This window comes from Manacus vitellinus, unplaced genomic scaffold (genome assembly GCF_001715985.3).
Source record: "Manacus vitellinus isolate BGI_N305 unplaced genomic scaffold, ASM171598v3 scaffold_31_pilon, whole genome shotgun sequence".
Lineage (NCBI taxonomy): Eukaryota > Metazoa > Chordata > Aves > Passeriformes > Pipridae > Manacus > Manacus vitellinus.
This window is the reverse complement of record NW_021940379.1, coordinates 2,619,707-2,645,596: the sequence shown is the minus strand read 5'-3', so window position 1 is coordinate 2,645,596 and position 25,890 is coordinate 2,619,707. Positions and strand designations below refer to the sequence as shown.

At 55.6% G+C, this 25,890-nt stretch overlaps 1 protein-coding gene across 1 annotated transcript in view; it reads left to right on the top strand.

Annotated features, from left to right (window-relative positions):
* Nucleotides 1-23,525, top strand: part of CUX2 (cut like homeobox 2) — a 65,857-nt gene extending 42,332 nt beyond the window's left edge. Inside the window, 21 exon segments of the mRNA XM_029961180.1 lie at nt 6,405-6,483; nt 11,300-11,437; nt 11,596-11,692; nt 12,506-12,582; nt 12,665-12,731; nt 12,957-13,005; nt 13,648-13,752; nt 14,328-14,519; nt 14,631-14,689; nt 14,845-14,893; nt 14,993-15,092; nt 15,316-15,942; nt 16,887-16,988; nt 17,630-18,405; nt 18,850-19,009; nt 19,433-19,702; nt 19,920-20,108; nt 20,214-20,487; nt 20,970-21,346; nt 21,349-21,507; nt 21,510-23,525. Of these exon segments, the coding sequence (XP_029817040.1) occupies nt 12,973-13,005; nt 13,648-13,752; nt 14,328-14,519; nt 14,631-14,689; nt 14,845-14,893; nt 14,993-15,092; nt 15,316-15,942; nt 16,887-16,988; nt 17,630-18,405; nt 18,850-19,009; nt 19,433-19,702; nt 19,920-20,108; nt 20,214-20,487; nt 20,970-21,346; nt 21,349-21,507; nt 21,510-21,634 (3,597 nt within the window). The 5' untranslated portion in view covers nt 6,405-6,483; nt 11,300-11,437; nt 11,596-11,692; ... (1 more) ...; nt 12,665-12,731; nt 12,957-12,972 and the 3' untranslated portion in view covers nt 21,635-23,525.
* Nucleotides 23,526-25,890: the final 2,365 nt, after the last annotated feature.

Genomic DNA, 25,890 nt, shown 5'->3' with positions numbered 1-25,890 from the left:
CTCCCCATGAATATCCACCAGGGAGGGCCAAGTGCTGCATCACCTGCATCACAGAAAGGAGCCCATAAAAGCGGGATGAAGAATGACAAACATTCTCCCTCTAAATGGGAAGGGAAAAAAGGGGAAAAAATATAATTTTTAAATATTAATCTGGGGGAGGGGTGGATGGGCCATTTCTCTGCTATTCCCAAATATGCCTCCCATATGTTTCAGCTCCTATATAATTTTTTTCCTCAAGGAAGGAGTAGCAGGACCAGGAGAATAAATTATAACTACGGAGGATAAACCCGGCTTTTATTTTCCCCTCTCCATCAACTAAAGGGCAGCTCCTTTCTCTCCCCAAAAGCAGTTTAATGGCAACAGCTTGAGAGGGACAAAGTTTGAATATCCTTGTGCCAGAGAAAAGAGCAGAGCGAAAGCCCTGCTAATTACAAAAGTTGCTTTATGAAAGATAATTCAAAGCAATAATTTAGCAAACATAATCAAGTAGCGCAGATGGGGATTTTGATGAATAGTTTGCAACATGCAATTAGCAGCTCTTGCAGTTACATATCATTAACCCTCAGAGCACAAAAATTATTTTCTCATTATTAGATGAAAAGGTAAAATTAAGCTGACTAGACAGTAAAGGAACAAACTACAATTAATTACCTTCATTTATTACAGTCATTATTTTAAACTTATTTTTTTTTCACTCTGATAGATAGATGAAAACATCTAAATTAAAAGTTTTGTTCTGCTAAATGGGAGGTGAAACTTTGCGATGCTCGGGGTGCGGGGCCATCCCGACTCCATCCCGGCTCCATCCCAAATCTGGGGACCGTTGGGAACCCCCTCATCACCCCACATCATCCATGCTGGGGAGGCAGAGTCTGAGCATCCCTGCCTGTGTCCTCTGCCAGGAAATTTTGTGTATTTTTGCAGGAAAATACATTTCCAGGAAACTGTTCTTCCGGGAAAACAATTCTGGGGGCTTGTAAGAAATCTGGCTTTGCTGGGAATTAGGCTGCCCAGGTGGCACCTTTTCCTGGTGATGGTCAGGAGTCAGCCTGGTCCTCGTTGGGTTGGATGCTGAAGACTTTTGGGGGGTGTGTTGGTGGCAGATGGTTTGGAGTTGCCAACTGTCAGCAAATGCACTAAAAAAATAAATTCAGGGGAAAAAAATAGAAAAAACAATTAAAGAAAGAACCAACTAAAGCAGTCAGTGAAAAATGTGGATTAAATTATGGTGCTGAGAGTGGTAAAATAAGCTTGAAATATTTTCCCTGTTGCTGATTTGGGGGGTCAGCCCAAGAAATCCTGCAGTGCAGAGCAAGGGAAGAAATTGGGCACCTTCTCCTGGAGCCGACAGTGTCAGGATGCTGTGGAAAACAGGGAGAAAAAATAATCTAATGAGCTGAACATTCTCTGCCTCTGCTCCCAAGAACTTTGCCAAAGCACTGTTGAACTTGTCAGGAATTATTACAACAAAATTAAGAACCAGCAGCAATTTTCTTGTGTTTGGGATCCCATGCTTTAAAAAGTAAATTATTAATGCATTTTTTTTCTTTTAAGCAGTTATTTGCAGCAGTCTCGGTGTATTTCTCATTAGAAATAACATCATCTGAAGAACTTATATTGATTCTTTTTTTTCCCTTCTTTTTTTTTTTTTTTTTTAATCTCCAAATCATGGACGTGAACAACATATTTCTGTGATGTTCCCTTTAACTAGAATTCTCAGGCTTTATTTTTATATTATTGATCTTTCTGACATGCATTGCTTTTTGGCCTTGTGAAAACACTGGGAGCTGCTCCTGCCTTTGGAGGAGTGGGGAAGGGGCTGTGGAAGCAGGGGGTGCAGTGGGTGTGTGTGGTAGCTTTGGCCGTGTGGGATGGGTCTGTGTGGGTGTGCAGTGGGTCTGTGGTGTGTGGGATGGGTCTGTGTGGGTGTGGAGTGGGTCTGTGGTGTGTGGGATGGATCTGTGTGGGTGTGGAGTGGGTCTGTGGTGTGTGGGATGGATCTGTGTGGGTGTGCAGTGGGTCTGTGGATGCGTGTGATGGGTTTGGTCACGTGTGAAGGATCTGTGTGGGTGTGTGATGGATCTGTGTGGGTGTGCAATAGGTTTGTACAAGTGTGTGATGGATCTGTGTGGGTGCAATGGGTCATTGTGAGGGTGCAGTGGGTCTGTGACTGTGTGTGATGGGTTTGGCCATGTGTGATGGGTCTGTGTGGTTGTGCAAGGGTTTGTGCGTGTCTATGATGAGTGTGCAGTGGGTTTGTGGGTGTGTGGTGGGTCTCTGTGGGTGTTCAGTGGGCTTGTGTGGGTGTGGTTGTTCTGTGACCACGTGTGATGGTCAGTGACTGTGTGTGGTGGATTTGTGTAGGTGTGCAGTGGGTCTGTGCATGTGTGTGGTGGGTTTGTGCACATGTGAGGGGTCTCTGTGGGTGTGCAGTGGATTTGTACATGTGCAACGAGTGTGTGATGTGCCTGTGGGTGCCTGTGATGGTTTTGTGATGTGATGGGTTTGTGTGTGCAGTGAGCTTGTGCATGGGGGCACGATGCGTCTGTGGGTGTGCAGTGGGTTTGCACGTGTGTGCAGTGGGTTTGCATGTGTGTGTTGGGCCTGTGAGCGTGTGTACAATGTGTTTGCGTGGGTCTGCAAGGGGTCTGTATGTGTGTGGTGGGTTTGTGTGATGGTTTGTGGGTGTCTGCAATGGGTTTGTGTGTGTGTGTGCTGGATCTGTGGGTGCACGGTGGGTCTGTGGGTGGGTGTGATGGGTCTGTGGGTGCATGATGGTTTTGTGGGTGCATGATGGGTCTGTGGGTGCATAGGGAGTCTGTGGGTGAGTGTGATGGGTCTGGGTGTGCACAGTAGGTCTGTGGGTGCATGATGGGTTTGTGGGTGCACAGTGGGTCTGTGCACACACATGATGGACTTAAGGTGTCAGTTGAACACGAAGCACTTGAGGCACCAAAGGACCCCAACGCACAGGTCGTCCATCCCAATCACTCAGACCTCTCCTGGGACAGCAGCTCCTTCCCAGTCCCCCCCCCCTTGCCACCCTCCCGCTCTCCCCAACTTCTTTACACATCAGCAAAAAAAAAAAAAAAAAAAAAAAAAGCGAGGAAAATAGCGAAGGCTTGAATTAATTTTTTCATCAGTTTTCTTCAACATTTGGGGTCTCTGCTGCCGCTTTCTCCCCCGACAGCTGTTCCTCTACGCTGAAAAAGAGCTCATTTGTGGTTTACTGCCACCAGTATTTAGATGGAAATAACCCACTACTTATCCTGCACTTGATCTCGTGGATATAAGAATAAACTCACCGCCGGTGCGATGCAAATCCCGCGCCTTTGGAGCGGGGACTCTCAGACGGTCGGTCCTCGCCGCCGCGCCGGGAGGAGCACCGGCTGCGCCGGGGGAGTTTTACCGTTTTGTCACTCAATTATAATAATATTTCTGCTTCCAAATGTTTAAAAAGTTGGCTTCGGAAGGTATAATCATGGCACAGAGGCCAGCCTGACAATAGTAATTAATTAGGCTATTACGCATTCTGCAGTGATAATTGCTTTGCTGGAAAGGCACCAGCCATGAAAAGGACCCGGCGCGTAAATGTAATTTATCAGGCGGCGGCGATCCCGCGATGCTGCCGGGCCTCACCTTGAGCCTGCGGACGCTGCGGAGGGAGACGGAGGGGGGAAAAATGGGAATTAAGAGTCCATCGATATGTGATGCGGAGGCAGAGCTCGCTGCCGGCGCCTCCGTGGGCAGAGGGAGAATGTGATGCATTTGCATCGTGGGGATTTGGGGGACAGGGATGGTGCCATCCTGACCCCACAGAGCCAGGGCTGCTTCCAGAGGTGCTCAGCTCCTCTTAATTTTTTCCATTTTCTCCTCTATTTAGCAGGGTGCTGGTGGTGTCTCCCTCTTGGATCCTGGCATGGGGTTTGCTCCCTGCTTCTCGACAAAGCAGGGATTTAGGGTTTTTAATTACAAAACCTTGATTTTAGGACTGATATGGGCTTTTCCCAGGTGTTTAGAAATAACAGCAGTTTCAGAGTTGGGTGAGCTATCCCTGTGTAGGGCTCGGAGCTACTCTGGCAGGAATCTCCCATGGCATTTGAGTAAATTATCCCCATCTGGAAAAGATTGCTGAAAATGTTACATATCTTTTTTACTGACATGTTCTTGAAGTTTAGTGGGACTCTGGAAGAACCACTTGGATGCCTGGCTTGCCATCCTGCTGGTTGGCCATGCCGGTGATGCCCTGGCACCAGCATGGGCTGGAATGTGCCAGCCTGAGCTGGAGCCCAGGGCAGGGGGATGGGGCAGGAGCTGGGCTGGTGAAATGGTCCCCAAATTCCTTGTCTGATGGAATGGCCCCCAAGTGCCTCCTCATCAGAAAGGGTCCTGTGGCTCCAGTTAAGATACGGATGGTAGTTAATGAGTAGAAAGGTGATGCACTGGGTCTGTGGGTGCTCCGTAGGAATTTGGGCTGAATGGTGGGTTGACCCCTCTCATGAACCAGGAGGAAACTGGATCCATCCCCGGTGAGCCTCTGGGGTATGGCCATGGGGAGACCAGGTCCGGGGAACCACGGCGTGGGGATGCTGCAGGCTCCTTCCCACTGCAGAACCACAACATTCCTAGTGAGGGATGCTTGGATCTCAACCAGGATTGCTGAGGAGAGGGAAAAACTTCAGAGTTTCCCCTTGAAAAGTGCTTTGTCTCTATGATGTGACTTGAGGAATGAAATTCACTGGGAACAGCTTGATTTGGAGTTTGGGCCATCTCCTTACCCCTGGCATGGGTTAGGGATGCACAGGGAGCAGGCACAGGTGATGGAGAGGGAATAGGGAACATTTTGGCTGGATCTTTGCTCTGCATTATTTGGTTGGCGCCATCTCAGGGGAGATGAAGCTCTTCAGAGCAGCTTGGGCAGGTCCAGGCATCCCCATCAGCCCACAGCAGAGCTGTGCCCATGGGCTGTGCCACTCCCTTGTAAAGTCCAAAGGATTTGGGAAGTGTGGGTCACACAGGACTGATGCCATGAGCACCGTGGTGTCTCCACATCCTTATAGCCCCCCCCATCAGGGCTCCCTGTGGGTGGATGCCACGTGCCACCGGCAAATCCGGTGACACAAAGCTGTCCTGCTCCACCACACAGGCTGTGCCTCCCACCGGCTCCTCTCTGCCTTCCTCCTCCCTTCCCCACTTTATTATTATTATTTTAAAGCACCCTGAAGCCAAGCATTTTTGCAGAACACCGGAGAAAAGCTCCCAAATTCCTCCTCTGCTGGATACACAGCGCTGAGAAAGTAGGTTTGTGTACGAGCCGCTATAAAAAGCCCGGCTTATACAATTTTAACAATAGAAAAATGATCTTTGTGCTCCAGTGCCTGCGAGCTCGGGAGGAGAAAGCGGTTTGCTCAGGTGGCTGCTGGATTACAAATGAGCCGTTTGCTTTGGGTTGGAATGACAAGCAATGGCAGTCCAGGCTGGCGGGGCGAGCCGGGAGCTCCGCTGGCATGGAGGAGGGAAAAGATGCTCTGATGTGGGAGCTGCCATTGGGCTGAGGCACGAAGTTCAGGCATTGTTTCATAATTAGCCCATCAGCGGCTTAAGAGCGGTTTAATTGACTATTCCACTGTCATGTCTGCTGGGTGGGCACCTTTTCCTCCACCCAGTTTGGCACCAACTGGACATTTTCCAGCTGGGAATGGGTCACCTCCATCCCCGACGCCAGTGCCCAGGCAGCAGGGACACAGAGGTCTGTACATCCCACCAGTGCCCCATCCTGGATGGGAGGGGTAACAAGGGGACCCAGTGGGCAGCAGCCCCTGCCCCAAGGTGTCATTGTGCCTTGAAAAATTAAAGGGAGTAAATGATTCATGCTCATAAATGTTGGATGGGAACACGCAGCAGATTAATATGTTGTTGGGTTATTAGGGCTGTGCTGTGCCATCCTCCCGCCACCTGGCTGGTGTGAGTGTCACCAGCACCCCAACAGCCGAGAGGGGACAGGGGCAGGAGCAGGAGGAGATATCCCAGTCCCAGTGTGAGCGTCACTTGCACCCACAGCACCGTACCGGGAGGGTGGCTGGGGAGGGCCACGTGCTGGATCCAGCCTGGCAAGCACAACAACGGCCAGGCTTCTTTATTTCTTATTTAAGCGCCGACATTAAATTATAATTTTCATTTACTCAGAGCACATCAATGATTTAGGGCGACGTGACATGGCAGCGGCATGAGGAGTTTAGCCAAAGGCAGCGAGTGGCTGTGCAGGGCACAGAGGGGACACGGAGCTGTGCCGGTGTGCTGGTGGTACCCGTGTGCTGGTGCTGGTGGTACCGGTCCCGTTAGCTCGGCAGAGCCGGTTCCTTCCTCCAAGCCCATCCCTGACCCATTTATCCATCTCCCTGCAGGTGATTGCACTTAGTAAGAGAAGCAAGGAGGCTGAGACGGCTTTCCTGAGCGTTTACAAGCAGTTGCTGGAAGCTCCAGGTAAGCAGCGCGGTGGCGACCTGGCTGCCTAACGAGTCGCGCGCCGGTGCCGAGAGGAGCCAGCGAGGACCGCGGCACCCATCCCCGGCGTGGCCGGCGCATGGTGCTCTGGAGATACCAGCCGAAGAGAGGAGAGGAAGCAGCTTTTGCCATCGCTGTGTTTCAGCCCCTGAGCCAAATGCATCTTGACATTAGGAAAGGAATACATTTGCTCAGCCCGTGTAGTAACACTGCGGCTATTCCCAGTTGTCTTTTTGATGGTAAGTTAACCCAAGCACCAGCACGAGCCACGGGGACACCCTTGAAGTCATTGCTTGAAGTCTTGGGAGGGGGAAACTGAGGCACGGGGCAGCCCTGAGGTTTGTGTTGGTAGAGCTGGTGCCAGGGACCAGTGAGGGGCTTGGACCCCCCTCCTGCTGCTCCCCACTTTGTGTGGGTTTGTTTGCGCCAGGCACGGAGCGTCCCCCGGCATGGCGGGGACAGAGAGCTGCAAACGGCTGAAGATGCACGGAAAAGGCTCCTGCAGGGCCACTAATTCATTTTCCAGACATTTAGGAATAACAAAATGTTTTAATGATTTCTTAGGGGAATTAGGGAGACATATTTTTGTCCTCATTAAATTTTCTCCTGTGCTACAAGAACCAAATGTCAGCTCGGTTTCCAGAACTCAGTTATCTTCCCTCCCCACCTCCCTGCGCTCTCCTGCTGCGCTCCTCCTGCTCGCACACGCCTGCACACGGATGCACACACATGCACACCCCAAAACTGCTTCCCTGTGGACTCTGCACTCCTCTTTTCCTCTCTCTGTTCTCCAGAGCAGCATCTCTTGCTCCCCTCCTGCTCCCCAAATCCTCCTGCCCGTGGTTCATCCCTGTCTGTTCCGTGTCCGCGTGTCTCTCGACAGGCGAACTCTTTGTGGAACACTTTCCAAGCGCCACATAAGTCCTGATTCGACATTTTTTGCTTTGAATGGCTGCTGTCAACACAAATCTCTGGCAGAGACTGTAACAGAGCCTGATTGCTCAGCAAGTATTTTGATAAGTGAGCTGGCTGTGTGTCTGTAATTACGGCAGAAAACCGTAAATCTTTTGGATATTGTTCACACAGATGTGGCGTGAAGGGAAGGGGGGGGAAGCAGTAAAATGTGTTAAAAGCATAATTAATGTCATTGTTGTTGGGGATGATTTGATTTAAGGCTGACTTTGACTCGTGGAGGGATTTGCAGGGCGCTGGTGGATGTGTTTGAGCAGGTTAGGATGGGGTGGCAGAGGAGATTGCTGCCCTGGTGGGAGAGGTGACAGCACCATGGAGGTACCATGGATGCACCATGGGTGCCCTGTGCTCCTCTTGGAGCCAGGCAGCAGCTTGGAGCAGATGTCACCCTTCAGCCTCCGTCATGGAGACCTCCACCTAAGGCTGGGTCAAGTGGCCCTGGCACAAGGATGAGCTGGTGGTCTCCTGGGATACAGATGCTCCCTGGAGCTATGCCTGCTCAGAGAAGGTGATGAGAACCCAGAACTCCTCCTGGCTCATCCTGCCATCACACAGGTGCCTCAAGCTGCTCCAGTGCCCACAGAGAGACCCCTCCCAGCTCAGGGAAAGATCCCCAACCCCACTCCCCATGGGGACAGCAGGCGGGACCTCTGTCCAGGCCTGTCGCTGTTAGTGAGCATCCAAAGGAGGGCCATGGAGATGGGGAAGGGTCTGAAGGAGAAGCCACATGAGGAACAGCTGAGGACACTTGGTTTGTTCAACTGGAGAAGAGGAGACTGAGGGGAGACCTCATCCCAAACCACAGCTTCCTCACTAGGGGCAGTGGAGGAGCAGGCACTGATCTCTGCTCTCTGTGAGCAGTGATGGGACTCAGGAAACGTCTGGAGCTGTGTCAGGGGAGGTTTAATTTGGATCTCAGGAAAAGGTTCTTCCCCCAGAGGGTGGTTGGGCACTGAACAGGCTCCCCAGGGAATGGTCACGGCCCCAAGGCTGCCAGAGCTCCAGGAGTGTTTGGACAATGCTCTCGGGGACAGGGTGGGATTGTTGGGGTGTCCTGAGCAGGGCCAGGGGTTGGACTGGATGGTCCTTGTGGTGCATTCCAACTCAGGATATTCTGTGATTCTGTGATCCTGCTGCAGCACTGCCAGTGCCGCTAAAGGAGGGCCAATGACGCCAGCTAGTGGCAGCACTTATTTATATATATATATTTATTACTTATAATTTGTTTGATATATATATTTAAAAAGATAGATATATATATAGTGGGTGAAGGTATGGAGCAATAGATAAGTGTGCTGGGCAGGGCCACACTGCTTCCCACAAGAGCTGGCTGTGCCGTTGGTGGGTGATGCCGCACCATGGACCTGGAGCGTGTGGTACCCCAAGGTCCTGTTTTGGCAGAATTGTCTCCCATGTCACCCATCACCGGTCTGTGCCAGCAGTGAGTCACCACTGCAGCAGTGTCAGGTCTAACCTGTCCCAATGGGAGATGTGATCCATGGAGGAAGGAACTGCCCCCTGTGCCACGGGCAGTGTCCTGAGCTCCTGCGTGGCTCAGAGTGTGATGGAAGTACATGGCACCCATGGCAGATGACGTGCTTGGTTTTCAGTGTGTCCTCTCTCCAGCCCTGCAGCAGGAGGGTTTGTTCACTGGCAGCACGAGCAAGGCATGAGCTTGGCATGAGCATGGCATGAGCTTGGCATGAGCATGGCATGGGTTTGCTACCCAGTCCCAGCACCCTTGTGGTGCACCCCAATATCTCACATGGTCTCAGAGCCGACCCCACAGCCGAGGGCAGCGTTTCCCAGTGGATGAGCAGCATGGCATTAGCACAGTGTAATTAATCCAGGCGGGCATTTTGTACCCACACTGCCCTGGCTGACGCAGGAAGTGGAGCCAAAGCACCACTTGCTCTTTTCCATTCCCAAAGCTTCGCTCCCCACCACTTCATCCTGGAATGTTGGCTCCAAATGGGGAGCAGCCCGGGGGGGTGTTCACCTTGGCTTGGAGACGAGAGGAATTGCGGGTGTGGATCCAGCGGGACCTGCCCTGGCGTTTATCCCCACGGAGGCAGCTGCAGGCTGGCACTGAGCCTCCTGCCAACACCCCCAGGGCTGGGGAGTGTGGGGGGGACCCCCAGCCCCTGCAGCCCCCAGAGCACAGGGTTTAATTACCCGTATCATTATCTCTGCTCGGGTACTTACGGGTGTTATTAATGGCTCTGGGAGCATCCAGTGCGGTTCTGGCTGTGCCACATCACCACAATCCCCTTTGATGGTGTGGTCCTGCATCCTTGGGTGGGAAACCAGCCTGTGGGATGCTGAGCTGAGGAATGCCACGAACCAAAGGATGCCATGAGCATCCCAGGAGGGTCCCAGCTGGAGCTCAGTCCCTGTTTCAGTGCCAAATTTCAGCATTTGCCTCTGGACCCCACGCCAGAATCTGGGCACAAACCTCTTATTCCATCCATCCATGGGGTCTCTATGATGCCCAGCAGAAAGAAGGGAGAACATTCTCTGTGGAGAAGGATTCTCCAGGGGCTTTTGGCATTAACATGTGGGGTCTGGCAGTCGCTGGTCCTGTGGGGAAGCCACGTGCTGGGTGCTGTGGTGAGGTGCTCTGGGATGGGAGGACAGCAGCGGGTCAGAGAGACCACCAAACCCCATTTGGGGGAACATGTCTCCAAATCACTCATTTCCAAGGAACATCCATCCATGCTGGGTGTCTTTGGGGCAGGGTCACCTCAAAGTCAACTGGTGCAGCAGCTGACACCCTGAATCCCATAGCATGCCCTTGGTAGTGCCAGGCCCTTTATCCCACACCACTTCCATCTCAGCCAGGGATTTGCTGAGCAGCAGGGCTGCTCTGTGTCCTGTTCCAAGTGGAGAAAGCCAGGGGTTGGATTTTTTTCCATCACAGTTATTATCTTTTACCCTTGGATGCCTGCCACGCGTCCGTGCTGTATAGTAGTGCACCCAACTCCATCCCACTTGCCTGTTTGTCTAACTTTTTGACCCTGGAGAATTCAAATCTATTTTCCTTCCTCTTCTTTTCTTCAAAAAAAAAAAAAACCAACAAACCCAAACCCCAAACCTATATTAACCTGGCTCAATAGGAGGCATTTTCTTGAACTTATTAAAAAATCCAGACTTGTAAATTAATTTGTTCATGTTGTACAATGGCAGTGCAGATGGACTCATTAGCATGCACACAACAAATAATTATAGATGAATTTTTAGCTGGCCTGCTTAATGGGCTTGCTGGGTTAATTATGTCAATGTATAATTACATCAGCCCTGGGAGACATAATGGCACACCCCGCTGAGCAGACACCAGCTAATGATGGTGTAATGCTGACAGAGGGAAGACGGACGGCTCCGGATGCACCTGCTTACCTCGGCACAAACCGCCATTGTCTGTGCCCAAACCGGCCGTGCCGGCGGCACCGGGGCACGGGAGATGTCCCCATGGCCCCTGCCCGTCCTTCGGTGCCTCGGGGCTGGCAATGAATGGCAGGAGCCAGGGGTGTCCCCACGGCAGCTGGAAAGGCAGGACCAAGGGGTATCCCGATGGTATCTGGAATGGCAGGACCCAGGGGTGTCCCCATGGCACCTGGAAAGGCAGGACTCAGTGTATCCCCGTGGCACTTGGAAAGGCAGGACGCAGGGATGTCCCCACGGCACCTGGCACGCTGTGGGTTGTTTTAAGCGGGGTGTGGAGAGTGGGGGCTGCCCAGGGCTGGGTGATAAGGAGGGTGGGCAGTGGGTGCCCGGGCTGGTGGTGGGCATCCCTGCTGCTCACCCTGCATCCCACATCCCACAGACCCCGCTCCTGTGCTGGAGGCTGCCCGGAGCCTGGAGGACCAGCTGCAGCAGCTCCAGCGCCTCGAGCCCAACCCGCCTCCCCTGAAGGATCTCAGCCGCCCCTGGAAAAAGCACACGGAGCTCAGCAGCACCAAAGGTACCGCCGTGGTCCCCAGCTCGGCTCCCCCACGTGCCTCTGAGCACCCCTGGGATGCAGGGTGGGTCCCAGGGCCAGGATCTGTCCCCCAGCCCGTGGTCCCCAGCAGCCACCGCTGCTGTCCCCTCCGCAGTCGTGTGACACGTGTCCCCCCGCAGAGCGCAGGGAGGGGACATCGCCGGCAGCCGACGGCCTCGACAGCAGAGCACCGAGCACAGAGACCTCGGTGCAGAGAAATGAGGCAGAGAAGCAAAAGTACGTGAGTACTGGGAATGGGGTCGTTTCAGGGCACGATGGGAACATGGGGATCTGTCCCTGCTCCTGCACGGGGGTGTCCGTCTGTCTGTCTCTCCTTCCTTTTGCTCCTTTCCCTTCAGGTTGGAAGTGGTCACATCCTTCCCAGAAACCTGATACACCACCTTGGACACTCTCAGTGTCTGACCATCCATCCCCAGTCCCGGGTGGTTTTGGGGCAGAGCCAGGGCAGGTCCCTCCTGCCATCCCTGTATGCTATCTCTGTGACACGTGGCTTTGCTCAGACAAATGGCTTAAACCCAGGTCTCTGGATGAACCTCATTAAATGACCTTTTAATTTGGAGGCTCCCAGCTTTCTCGGTGCCTTCATTGTTATTCCTTAACACGCTGCGTCGGGAAACAAATGAGGAATCTTTAAACCCTAAATTACAGATCTCTGCGAGTAAGTTCCTGGCAAGTGCAGGCTATAAATAATGCAGAATAACTTTCCCTGATTGCTTCCCCCTCCTCCAGTTAATTACAGGTGAGGGGTGGGCTGTCATTCCCCCCTCTGAGGGGTTTCAACCACAGGGATCAGGGACAATTTTCAGCCCAAAGTGAATTTTTTTTAGACCTGGGGCAATAAACTTCTTAACATCAAAGGGTAGCACGACTTGAATGTGTCTTGGTGTCCAGTGGTGGGTCTTTTCTGGCATCAGTGAGGGATGGGGTCAGTGAAAGGATGCAGTGAGGGGTCTCTGTGTGATTTTGAGGGATGTGGGGTTGGCACAGCCGTGGTGCCCCCAGCACATCCCTCATGCCCATCTCTCACAGGGGGCTCCAGGAAGCACAGGTCACTTTGGCCTCTCGGCTGGGGGAGGCAGAGGAGAAGATCAAAGTGCTCCACGCAGGTAGGGGTGCCAGGATTGGGGCTAGTGACCATGGGGGGCCAAGCCCCTGCCCCACAGCTCACCCTCCTCTTCCTCTTCCCAGCGCTGAAGGCCACACAGACGGAGCTGCTGGAGCTGCGGTGTAAATACGACGAGGAAGCAGCATCCAAGTAAGTTGCCAGCGGTGCCAGGTCATGTCCAAGGCTGATCCAAGATGCCTGTGGCAGCACTGGGACATTCCCGTGGTGCTGCTAAATGGCTTGATGAGCTGAGATACTTTAAACCACTGCGGAAACATCCATAGTTGTGGCGTCCTTATCCCTAAACTGCTGCCCAGGCCCTGGATTGTGTCTGTGCCTCTGCACCTGCTGACACCTCTTGCTTTCTCCTCGCAGGGCAGACGAAGTCGCCATGATCATGACCAACCTTGAAAAAGCCAACCAGGTGAGCCAGGAGCTGACTGTCCGGGAGCTGATGGGGTTCCCCCTGCAGAGCCCAGGGTGCTGCACCCACCACAGCACCCTGAGCATCTGTGTGGGCTGGATGTCTGTCCCCAAATTGACAAAGGATTGTCGGGCACCAGGACTGGGGATCCCTACAAAGGGGAGCTCAGATTTCCTTCCCTTGCTGTGACCCCCTCTCCATGCTGGGGGTCACTGGTGTTTTTGAGCTCCTTACATTTGTCACCTTCAGCCTCTCTCAGGTGTTTTAGGGCACAACACACACGGCTCCGGTGTAATTACTCCTGGTCTTGTCCATTCCTCTTAATTAGTTTTATTTAATTCTGAAAATATAGGTACAAATAAATGCAGGTGGATAATAAAAGAGGCTTAAAGAGCAATTTGCATGTAAAATAAAAGTGACCTTTTGGGGGGAACAAGGTAGAGTCCTGGAGGTGGTCTGCAGCCAGTGCCCAGGGATTGGGATTGGGACCAGCATTAGGATGCAGGAAGCTTAAATACGTGGAGGGAGCTTATGGTACTATTGGTGGGAGCAGAACACTTGGGATGGGGACTCTTCTATGCCCCGTGTGGGATGGGATGAGCCACAGGTGCCCAGTCTGATGCCCTTTCTGTTCTCCTGCAGCGAGCGGAGGTGGCACAGAGGGAAGTGGAGAGTTTGCGGGAGCAGCTGGCGGCCGTCAACAGCTCCCTCCGCCTGGCCTGCTGCTCCCCGACGGGCGCTGCTGGGGTGAGAGCACCCCTCGGGACCAGGACATCCCTCAGGGCCAGGAACACCCCTCAGGGCCAGGAGCACCTCTCAGGGCCAGCAGAACCCCCTCAGGGCCAGCAGCACCCCATCACAGCCGGGAGCACCTCTCAGGGCTGGGAGCATCTGTCACAGCCTGGAGCATCCCATTGCTCTTGGAAGCACCCCATCATAGCTAAGAGCACCACACAGCAGCCAGGACCACCCCATTGCACTTGGGAGCATCTTTTTGTGTTCAGGAGCACCCAACCATGTTGGGGAGCAAGCCCAAAATACCCAAGGCATGTTTCTACCCTGAGGTGGTGATGCTGGCCATGCCCTCCAGTGTCCCACGGGGAGGGGGACATGCACTCCCATAGCACTCAGATGCACTTGGGAGACCTTTAAGGGGAGAGGAAAGGTCTGTCCCTCCCCAAGGCTCCATCACCCGGGTCCCCATCCTGTAGGACTGAGCTCTGGGACCGCCTGCCACATATGGGGATGTGTCTGTCAGGGAAGGGTGGCCCTTGTTCTTGTGTTGGGTGTCTGGGAGCTGACAGTGTCCCTTCTCCCAGCAGGACAAAGTGAACTATTCCATGTGCTCAGGGTCAAGGCTGGAGGCAGCTCTGGCTGCCAAGGACCGGGAGATCCTGCGGCTCCTGAAGGACATCCAGCACCTCCAGAGCTCACTGCAGGAGCTGGAGGAGTCCTCTGCCAACCAGATCGCCGAGCTGGAGGGGCAGTTGGCTGCCAAGAACGAAGCCATCGAGGTGCGCCCACGGGGGTTTGGGGCTTGTCGGGGATGGGGGACGTGTGTCCGGCTGTGCCGGGTGTGCACCGGGAGCCAGCTGTGAGGACTCCCCTCCTCTTCTCCTCTGCAGAAGCTGGAGGAGAAGCTGCAGGCACAGGCAGACTACGAGGAGATCAAAACAGAGCTGAGGTATGACTTAGGTGGCATCCGTGGCTGCCTGCCTGTATCCCAGCTGGCGCAGTGCTGCCGGCACCCACGGCAGCGCTCCAGCAGCCGTAACACTCGGCAGCTTGCCGGCAGCAAAGCACCATGGCCACCGAGTCACCCCCTTGTCTCCCTCCCAGCATCCTGAAGGCGATGAAGGTGGCCTCTGCTGGCTGCAGCCTTCCCCAGGCAAGTGCCGTGGCGCGTGCTGACGCGCTGGTCGGGCTGTGCCAGCCCTGCCGCCGGTGCCTCCGCCGCCCGTTCCCATCTCGGCTTGGCTCCTTGCAGAGCATATCGAAGGCAGAGGAGGCCCTGCTGTTGGGGAAGGAGGCTTTCTACCCCTCCCAGAAGTACCTGCTGGAGAAGCCCAGCCTGCTGGCCAACACTGGTAGGACCCCCAGGTTCCATGGCATCCCCAGTCCCAGTGGGAACATCTCTGGGAATGTGAGCAGTGGGGACAGATCGTGTGCTGACTGCAGGAAGGAGCCTGGAGCCAGTGGTGGGGTGGGGGGAAAACAGGGGGTGGGATGTCACCTGGGGAAGCTGAGGGGCTGTGCTGGGGCTGTTGCCAGGGGGACTCTAGCGCGTCTCCCTCTCTCATTCCTCTCTAGAGGAGGATCACTCCGAAGACGAGTCAGGGAAGGATTCGCTGGGCATGGAGCAGCCGTACCCATCCCCCCATCACGCCCCAAGCGATGAACCCGCGTCCCCCACTCCCCTCCCGCCACTGCCCGGCCCCGGCGGGGCCCCCGACGGTCCCCGGACTTTTTCTCTGTCCCCCTTCCCGGGGAGTGAGCGGCTTTCGGGGGACCCCAAGGCCCCCCACCTCCCACTGCCCACGTACAAGAGCGAGAGCACTGCCGGGGGACCCTTCCCCTCCTCCTTCTTCGGGGCCAAAAGCAGCACCGTGCACCCTGCGCCTGCCACCAACGCCACCAGCCCGCCCGGCGAGAACTCCGAGGGCAGCGCCGGCAGCTCTGCCGAGGAGGAGCAGCTGGACACGGCCGAAATCGCCTTCCAGGTGAAGGAGCAGCTGCTGAAGCACAACATTGGGCAGCGGGTCTTCGGGCACTACGTGCTGGGGCTGTCGCAGGGCTCCGTCAGCGAGATCCTGGCGCGGCCCAAGCCCTGGCACAAGCTGACGGTGAAGGGCAAGGAGCCGTTCATCAAGATGAAGCAGTTCCTCTCTGACGAGCAGAACGTGCTGGCCCTGAGGACTATCCAGGTGCGCCAGAGAGGTGAGTGGTTGGGGTGGCCCCGGCCAACAGGTCCTGCCCTAGGATGCTCCAAGCAGTGCTGTGGGATCCCCTCCCAGTGCACCCCACTTCACCCCAGCAGCACCCTGGGGTGCCCCATGCCGTGGCAGGGGTGCTCACCAGCCCATGATGTGCTGGCAGGATAGGCAGGGATGTTGCTCCCACCAGGGGCACTCCGGGATTGTCCCTCCCAGCTGCCGGCTGGGATGAGCCCTGGCAAACAGCAGCAATTAACAACAACCCATCGCTGTGGAAGCTGCATCCCTGGACATGCTTTACTCATTTATTCTGACAAGTGCCATTTAATTATTCATTAGGCTGTTCTGTGCTGTATGAATCAATGTGCTTGGGAATATTTTGTTAAAATAATGAAGTTTTGGTGCTGCGGGACCTCAGTGGGTGTTGGCATCGCCACAGAATGGTGGCTCCTGGCTCCAGGGACATCAACTGCTGGTGCCCTCTCAGAGGTGGCAGCGGGTCACTCAAGTCCCTGTGGTGGCACCAGGACTGGACAGTGCATGTCTGTGGTCCATGAATCTGCTGGTTTCATCCTGGAAGGCTCCAATTTATCCCCTGGATCCTATCCACCATTAACCCTTCACCTGCACAGCCAGGAGGGCACAGTGCCAGGGATGGGGACGTGGTCCCCGTGCCCATGTCTCTGCTCAGCACCCTATGTGCCAGTGTGGAGCGGGTGCCCTTGGATGGGATGAGCAAGGTGGTGGGAGGTGCCATGCCAGAGGCAGGAGCTGGCAGCCACAGCTCCCGGGGCTCCGGTTAGCGACTAATCGGGAGTGACATTTGTCTTCAAACCAGCATCCCTAAAAATAACTGAACATGAGGAGCAGTAAATACTTCCTGACATACAAGTGGAGCTTGTAAAACCAGCGCCGGTGACAAAGCTGTTATCCTGCCTCTTTGATCAGGTAGCATCACGCCGCGGATCAGGACACCAGAGACCGGCTCCGACGACGCCATCAAAAGCATCCTGGAGCAGGCAAAGAAGGAGATCGAGTCGCAGAAGGGAGGTAGGTGCTGGCATGGAGTGGCCCCGAGGGGTGGCTGAGCCCCTGGGTTCTGTGTGGCTGTGGGTCCCACCCCAAAAATGGCCTTTTCTGGGGGCATTCACGCACTGACATCCACAGACAACGTTTTGGGCATGGTGGAAAGAAATAAATGCTGTCAGGGATGGAAGAATAGCCATGCAGCAGTGTTCATATCTGGGCTTTTGGAAACTTTGGAGGCACTTTTTCTCCCCCCTGCCCCAAACCAGATGATTAAATGAGGATGCACAATCCATCTGGCACAGGGAATCGTTAAAGCAGATGTGCTCACAGTAAATTACAAGAAATGAAATACATTAAAACAGGTAGTCTGCTGAGAAAGCAGAATCCTGGAGAATTAAATTAGACGGGAACAGTGGAAAAACAGACAGGGAAAACAAACATGTTTGTCTATCGTGTCATTGGTAATGGGATTTATTTTGCAATCATCAAAAAAGAAGCTGGCTTTGAGTCGGGGTGTTGAAACTTAGTGGGTACTGCTGGTCCTGCTCTGCACCCACATCCAAACCAGACTGGGATAAATCCCTTTTCCTCCTGCGTTTTGAATTACGGCCACATGGTGAACAGTGTGTCCTCGGGGCTCCCCTCACCCCTTTTCTCTGTAGGAGAACCCAAGGCACCATCAGCATCGCAGGCAGTGGCCAACGGGACGGGCGGCAGCAGCTCGGAGGACGCCATCAAGAGCATCCTGGAGCAGGCGCGGCGGGAGATGCAGGCGCAGCAGCAGGCGCTGCTGGACATGGAGTCGGGGGGCAGCGGGCGCCCCGCGGACCCGGCACCCGCCGAGCGCTCCACGCTGGCCACCGTCAGCCAGAACGTCACCCCCGCCTACGTGAAGCAGGAGGAGGGGAGCGGGGCCAGCCCCGGCCCCCCGCAGACACCCCTGGCCGTCCTCTCTCCCGCCGCCTTTGTCCAGAGCATCATCCGGAAGGTGAAGTCGGAGATTGGCGACGCCGGCTCCTACTTCGACCAGCACTGGGCATCGGAGCGGAGCCTGCTCAGCCGGCCCTACACCTCTGTCTCACCTTCGCTCTCCTCCTCCTCCTCGAGCTACTCCAGCATGGCCAATGGCCGGGGCTGGCCGCGGGGTGAGCCCGGCGAGGGCGGCACCAACGAGGACGAGCTGCCACCAGCGGATGAGGAGCCCCACCGGCTGTCAGAGATGAAGGCAGAGGGAGCCGGTGCGGAGCCAGCGGCTGGTGGGCGTCTCTCCTACTATCCCACGTATGTGCCACGGACCCTGAAGCCCACCGTGCCACCGCTGACGCCGGAGCAGTACGAGATGTACATGTACAGGGAGGTGGACACGCTGGAGCTGACCCGGCAGGTCAAGGAGAAATTGGCCAAGAACGGCATCTGCCAGAGGATCTTCGGGGAGAAGGTACCAACCTGGAGAGGGGGGGTCCAGTGTCCCCTCCACAAGCCCAGGGCTTGTTGGTGACCTTCACCAGCTCCTTCCAGGATCCCCCTTTTCCCCAGTGGCTTCCCCATGGGAGGATGCTGAGTCCTCTGGATCTGACCCAACCCCAAATGGTCTCCCAGTGGTCACCACTAACTGGTTGGTGGCACTTCCCACCAGGAATGCCCAGTCCCTGTGCAGAGACCTGCTTGGACCACCCTCCCATCCCACTGGGTATCCCACCATCAAAATCCGTGGCTGGGGGCAAGGGGTCCAGATGTGCCATGGGGCAGCGGGTGGCAGCAGGTGGCAGAGGGTGACAGCCTAATTCCCCTCCCTTTACATGGGGACGGAGGGCAGGCAGCATCCCAGTGCTGGGGGGAGTGCACCCCACCTTCGGCGAGTGACATGTGCATGGTGCCCTAGGTGCTGGGACTGTCCCAGGGCAGCGTGAGTGACATGCTGTCGCGGCCCAAGCCGTGGAGCAAGCTGACACAGAAGGGTCGGGAGCCCTTCATCCGCATGCAGCTCTGGCTGACCGACCAGCTGGGCCAGGGCATCAGCCAGCAGCCCACACCATCCCAGGGTAAGTGACACTGCTGTCCCCCCTGTCTCAGTGGTTCCCATGTGCCATCAGTGTCTCTGTTCCTTCTGTGTCCATCCTCTGCATCTAGGATGTTTGTCCTGCTCCCACCTCAGCTTCTAGAAGAGCTGTCCCTGCCACCTCCAGCACCCACACCCTGATCCTGGGAAGCCCCTTTCATCCCCAACCTCCTTAATTTCAACCAAAAAAAAGGAAAGCCACATAAAAAATCTTTGGCTTCATGCCTGGCATAAAACAGTAATGAATTTTTTTATGTTAGTGTCATTTTCTGTCTTTAATTAGTCCACTGGCACCCCCTGCTTTCCCATAGCCACTGGAGGGCAGAGCCACAGGCGTCCCTCAAAATAACCTTCTTGTGCTGTCCCTCCCACCGTCCCCCTGACCCCTGTCCCTGGTGTCACACAGCCAGCCCGGCGGAGCCCCAGCCGTCCCCCTCGCCGCCCCCCAGCCCCGCCGAGCACGACAAGGGCTGCCAGGAGCCCCTCACCCTGGCCCTGGAGAGCAGCAAGGAAAACCAGCAGCCCGAGAGCCGGTCGACGCCCACGCTGGGTGGGAAGACGTATCCCAACAGCCAGGGACCCGTGGGCATCCAGGAGATCGTCGCCATGTCCCCCGAGCTGGACACCTACTCCATCACCAAGAAGGTCAAGGAGGTCTTGACGGACAACAATTTAGGTGCGGACCCTCTCTCCGCCCGGGTCTTCAGGAGCTGCTGGTGAGGCTGCATGGATCCAGCACTCCAATTCCCATAGATGCAAGCCCCCATGGTTCGCTCAAGGCGATTCCGGGAGGATGCTGGCTGGGAAATGGGGTGTGCCCACTCCACAGGGGGACTATAGAGCCCATCCCACTGCTCTACCCCCTCTAACTACCTCTGCTTCTCCTCCGCCAGGCCAGCGGCTGTTTGGGGAGAGCATCCTGGGCCTGACGCAGGGCTCGGTGTCCGATCTCCTCTCCAGGCCCAAGCCGTGGCACAAGCTGAGCCTGAAGGGGAGGGAGCCCTTCGTCCGGATGCAGCTCTGGCTCAATGACCCCCACAACGTGGAGAAGCTGCGTGACATGAAGAAGCTGGAGAAGAAAGGTGAGGGTTGGGGTGACACGGCCTCACCGGGGTTGGGGCGCTGTCCGGGCGGGGGGTCCCGGGCCGGGGGGCGAGCGGCGCGCAGCTGGGTGTCCTCTCCTGCAGCCTACCTGAAGCGCCGGTACGGGCTGATGAGCGCCGGCTCGGACAGCGAGTCCCCCAGCGCCCGCTCCGAGTGCGCCAGCCCCAGCGTGCCGCCACAGGACCTCAGCCTCCTCCAGATCAAGAAGCCACGGGTGGTGCTGGCCCCAGAGGAGAAGGAAGCCCTGAAGAAAGCCTACCAGCTGGAGCCCTACCCCTCCCAGCAGACCATCGAGTTGCTCTCCTTCCAGCTCAACCTCAAGACCAACACTGTCATCAACTGGTTCCACAACTACAGGTATGGGCACCCCTGGGCTTCGGTCATCTGATGGTGCTGTGCCACCAAGGTGGTGTCACTGCTCCTCTTCCATCCTTCCCAGCCCCTCTTCCCTAGATGGGAGGTGCAGACTCACACATGGTCACTGGAGGTCCCCAGGTATGGGATTGTAGCCAAAATGCTACCTGTGCCCTGGCTGGTGGGTATTCAAGAGTGTTTACCACCTTGAGTCATGTTGAGCATCTAAAGAGGTTTCCGTGCTCATATCCACCTGCTCACTGGAGCAGGAGCTCCACAATGGGTGGGGGAAAGCCTTCTGGAGGCTCCTGGAGCACAGGATTCATCCCTACAGCAGCCCAGCAGCACAGACTTCATCCTTAGGCAGTATTGTAGGTGGACATATCCCGTTTTTCTGGCTGGAGATGCTCTTTCAAGACATGCAGTGTCTGTGACACGGGGTGAGTGGTGGAGGTCGCCGACCCTCCGCTGTTGTGTCCTGGCAGGTCACGGATGCGCCGGGAGATGCTGGTGGAGGGTGCTCAGGACAATGACACGGACCCAGAGCAGAGTGGTGGGACGGCCATCCCCGGGCGTCGGGCCCCCCACAGCCCCGACTCGGATGCCGAGGATCGTAAACCCATGTTCGCGGGGGGCGAGCACCCCTGTGCTGCTGTGCCTGTGAAGGTGAAGGAGGAACAGGGGGGACACGGGGGGGGGCTGGAGCGCCGGCGGGACTCACACAGCCGCGGGGGGGGACGAGGGACGGGACCTCCCCAGGACGGAGCGGGGGGGGCAGCCCCGCCACGCCGCCGCCCCCAGCGCAGCAGCCTCTCACGGCGGGGAGCCGTGCGGTGCACTGCCGGGGGACCCCCCCAGCGCACCACCGCCGCAATCCCGACAGCTCCCAGTCCTCCGCGGGTCATCCCGTTTGCCAGCTTGGAGGTCTCCCCCACATCAACCACTCAGCGGCTCCTCACGCATCCGGCTCACCGGCTCAGCCCTCACCGGGACCATCTCAGCCGGGGCCGGTGCTCACGGCGCTCGCCAGGCTTCGGCCCCGTCAGCACAGGTCCAGCGGCGCCACGAGAAGATGGCCAACCTCAACAACATCATCCACCGCCTGGAGCGGGCTGCCAACCGCGAGGAGGCCCTCGAGTGGGAGTTCTGAGCCCCCCCGCCGCCCTAAATATATATATACACAGCCACATATATATATATATTTTGATAAATGCAGTGTGCACCGAGAGGCGACGCCGGCGCCATGGAGGGGAGTGCCCGTGGAGAAAGGGGGTACCCTCCCTCCCCCCCGCTATGAAGCCACTCCCTGGCTTTGTTTTAAATGTGAAAAAACTGGGAACAATTTTAGAAAAGAAAAACAAAACAAAAAAATATTTATAGACCTCTTTTAGATATTTTAATAAAAGGATACTTTGGAATTTATTAACAGCTTAAGCTGCTTTGATATTAAAGATAGCTATAAAATCAAGATGATGTAGCAGTCGTGTCATTAAATGTACACTGAAGTCTTGTAGTTTGCCACTGGATGAGATTAAAAACAAATAAAAAAAACCCAAACAAAAACCAACCCACAGAAAAGACTTTTTGAGCAAAGCCATCAAGAAGCACTATGAGACTGACCAAATTTAAGAAACTTTTGCAGTTTCCACCCCTGTCTGTAAGACACTGCATCGCTTCTGCCCCAGCCAGAGACTGCGTCCTAGTCCCTGAAGACTCTAAAGCGACCCCCCGACGCCATCGAGTATGTATTTAGTTCTGGTGGTTTATGTTTTTGGAAGCCTTTGTAACACAGAATGTCCCGTGCGGTTGTATATGTTGTAGAGATGTCTGCAATAGCCTCCTGGAACAAGATGTAGCATGGTCCCAACGCCGTCCCTCGCGCTTCCTCCAGCCGGCAACCGGTGGCAGCTCCCCTGTGGCGCGATGGGGCTGACACCAGCTCCCAAGGGAAGAGAGAAAGTGTGGCAACAGCAAAGAAAGCGAACTGTGCTCGGGATTTTGGGAGCAAGGTGGGAAGAGGTACCTGGGTATGACGCTCAGGGATGGCACCGGCTTGCAGGGGATGGACATCCATCCCATCCCGGTTCCCCGTGCTCTGCCATGGTCCATTTGGGAAAGGAAAAGAGATGGAGCCTCCCTGGGGCAGCAGTGCTTGGGGTGAGCACCCAAAATTCATGAGCTCTGCTCTGCTCGGGGCTGCTCCAGCATCACAGCCAGTTCTTGTGGCTGAAGCACTTTTTTTAGGGAGAGCGCCCGGGTAGAAGGAGCATCCCCTTCCCACAGCCATGTCCCAGGCAGTGGCTGTTGGTGGTGCCAGGATGAGCCTTGGGATGTCTCACCTGCCTGAATTGGGCAAGCTCAGCCCTGAACTGGGCAAAGCACTATCGAGCTTTGGCTTTCCAGGGTTGATCCTGTGCAGGATCAGCTCAATGGTGGCACCATCCTGGCATGCTCCCTGTCCCCCACCCCAACCCCACCACCTCCAGCTGGCCTGTGCTGACAAAATGCCTTTAAACAATTCAGGGTGGCCCGTGCTGGGCTGCCCTGCCCTTTCCCTGCCATCGCCCACCAAGGCCCGCACCACCAGGAGGGCTCCCTGCCAGGCTCCCAGGCTATGCATTGACTGATTTTCCACTGTAAACACTTTTATCAGAATAGAAGATATTTTTATATTCAGGTGGTGGTGGATGAGCAATGCTGAAGGCGCCTCAGCGAGGGCACAGCTCTCCTTGCCCACCTGCCCTGCCCCAGCGTGCCCACGGCCGCTCTTTTCCCTGCCACCACGCTGAGGAAGGTCGAGGTGCAACCACTGACTGCCTTCTCTGTCGTGTGCTAGTGGGAGCTTTAGTGGAACGGGACTTGAGGAAGCACTTAGGATAGTCCTGAACATGGCAATCCTGTTGTATGAAAGCCAGCGGGACATACCGGTCACGTTTTTGTTAGGCTCATGTTCTGTACTTCAAAAGTTTCTATGAGATCGATGAACTTTGTTTAAACAATTTTGGAAGGAACAAGTTCTGTAAAGAGCCACTAAATACAGAAGTTGGATACGACTCTGGCCTTGGGTTGTGTTTTGTCCGGAGTTGGTGGGATGTGAGCTCTGCTCGGCTTCACCCAGTGCCTGGTGTTGGCACCCTTGGAGGTCACAGCTTTGCTTTGGGGTTGTGGCCATAAACATATCCCAGTGACTGGGGGGTAAAAAATAGGGTGACAAATGGGGCTAGTCCAGCTCAGGGTGCGATCCTCCCCCATGAAATTCCTGTGCCCATCCCTGCTGCAGGTTTGTTCCTGCTCCATGGGGTAGCTCAGTATTGTCCAGCCTGAGTTTTGGCTCGGTTTATCATAAAATCATATCATGGAATGCTTTGGGTTGGAAGGGACTTTAATGCCCATCTCGTTCCAACCCCCTGCCAGGGGCAGGGACACTTTCCACTAGACCAGGCTGCCCAAAGCCCCATCCAACCTGGCATTGCCAGTGGCACCACACCCCAGCACAGCTTTTCTTTGGAGCCGACCATCGCCAGGCAAGTTGTCAGCTCCAACACGAGGCAGGGCTGTTTGTCTGATGAATTAAGAAATCCATATGTTGCCTATCTGTTTAAGCTTGTTTGTCGGATAACATGTTGGGAAGGACTTATTTTTAATGAATATCAGAACGTCTGGAGAAGCTGGGCCAGCTGCCATGGAAACTGGAATCTTCCTCTGCTGGGAAGGACGGGGCCACATCAACCATCTGGGGGCTGCGGGTGCAGCTGCACCCCGGCTGCCCTTGGCACTGCTCCAAATGCCAAAACATGTAGCTGGGTGCCGTGCCCAGCCAGGAGCAGGGCTCCGTGCTCAGCAGGGCTCTTGGCAAGCAGGTGACCCTGGCTGGCTTCCAGCCTCAGTTTCCCCAAGAGGTGATCCCCCGACCTCCACAAGACCCTGTGTGAGCAAGAAGCTGGAGACATCCACACAGTGGGGTGTCGTGGGCAGGGACATGAGGACGTGTTGGCCCCTTTCATTAGGGCAGAGTCCCCAGTCTCTGTGTAGCACCAACACCAGCCCTCACAAGGGGACAGATATTTTGTCCCTGGTTAAGACCCATTCCTGCCATGGGGCCACCCTGGCACTAGGTGTCCTGATGTTCCCAGGGTGGCACCATCCCGTCCCATGTTTGCAGGAAGATGTGGGGCTCTAGGGCACTGCAAGACTCTGGCACTGGCCATCTCCCCCTTGGGTGATACAGTCCCTGACCAGCTCCACTGACATGGTGGGGACAAGATGGAGACTAAAACAGAGGATTAATTCCCACCTGGACCCCTCCTCCCCAAGGTCTTAAAGGCATAAACAAGAACTGGGGCCAGGAGGGAATTTCTGAAACAACTTTTATTGTAGCAAAATCTTGTGTCTGTCCCAAGGGGGCAAAGGGAGCCAGAGCCACCCAGCCCAACGCTGGGACACCCTGACTGCTCCACCGTTACCCAGGGTGGGTCACCCTACCTCCAGGCCAGCAGCCTGAGTGTCTCTTGGGGAAATAAGAGAGAAACACTGGCATGAGACACCAGCTTTGGCACATGAATCATCCCTCACGCTCCGCTGCTGACACACGCATTCCCATTTGCCACTGTGAGCGATGCTTCCCCTTAGTGAACTGGTACAGGGACGTTGTGCTGTCCCAAAATATCCACAAGCAAGGCAGCACCCGCAGCTGCTGCGTTCCCCTGGGGTCTGACCCCCCCGAATTCAGTGGAGGGGTTGCAAGCAGCAGTAGCCCTGTAATGCCCGAGGCCGGGTGTCATCAGCCCCCCTGGCAGCTGGAGTGTGCAGTGCTGCTGCTGCCACTAAGGAAGGGCTGCACTCACTGATATTTTCATTTCAAACCACATCCTGCTGGAGCAGAGGGATCTGGTGGAGCTCAGCCGACCTCAGCTTTGTGCTGGGCAGGGAGGGGAAGTCGGTAACAGGCTCTCTAGCTGTGAAACACCCACACAGGCGCTCAGGCAGGCGAGATCCCATCAAAATCCTCCTCCCAAAGTATTGTCTATGCATGATCACACTGCAAGAGCATCAAGAGGCCCCACCAGATCCAGAGCAGTGGTCAATTCCCAGGAGGCATCAGTGAGTGGTTCATAGGTTGCCTGTGCTGAGTGGGCCACCCCACAGCCACATCTGGGTGTGACTGGAGGGTGCATCCCTGCCTGGCACGAGATGCCCATTTCACCATCATGGAGCAGCACTTGGTGCTGGGCACTCACTGGCACCATCAAGGTGTCCATCACCACCAGAGACAGGGCTGCACATGCCAGGGTGAGGAGGGGCAGCACCAGGGATGACCACCTCCACCCTGCCACAGGTCCTGGTGTGTTCCCAGGGCTTGGCCACCACTCAGGGCCGGGGCCCATGCTGTTTCTCCAGCCAGTCCTG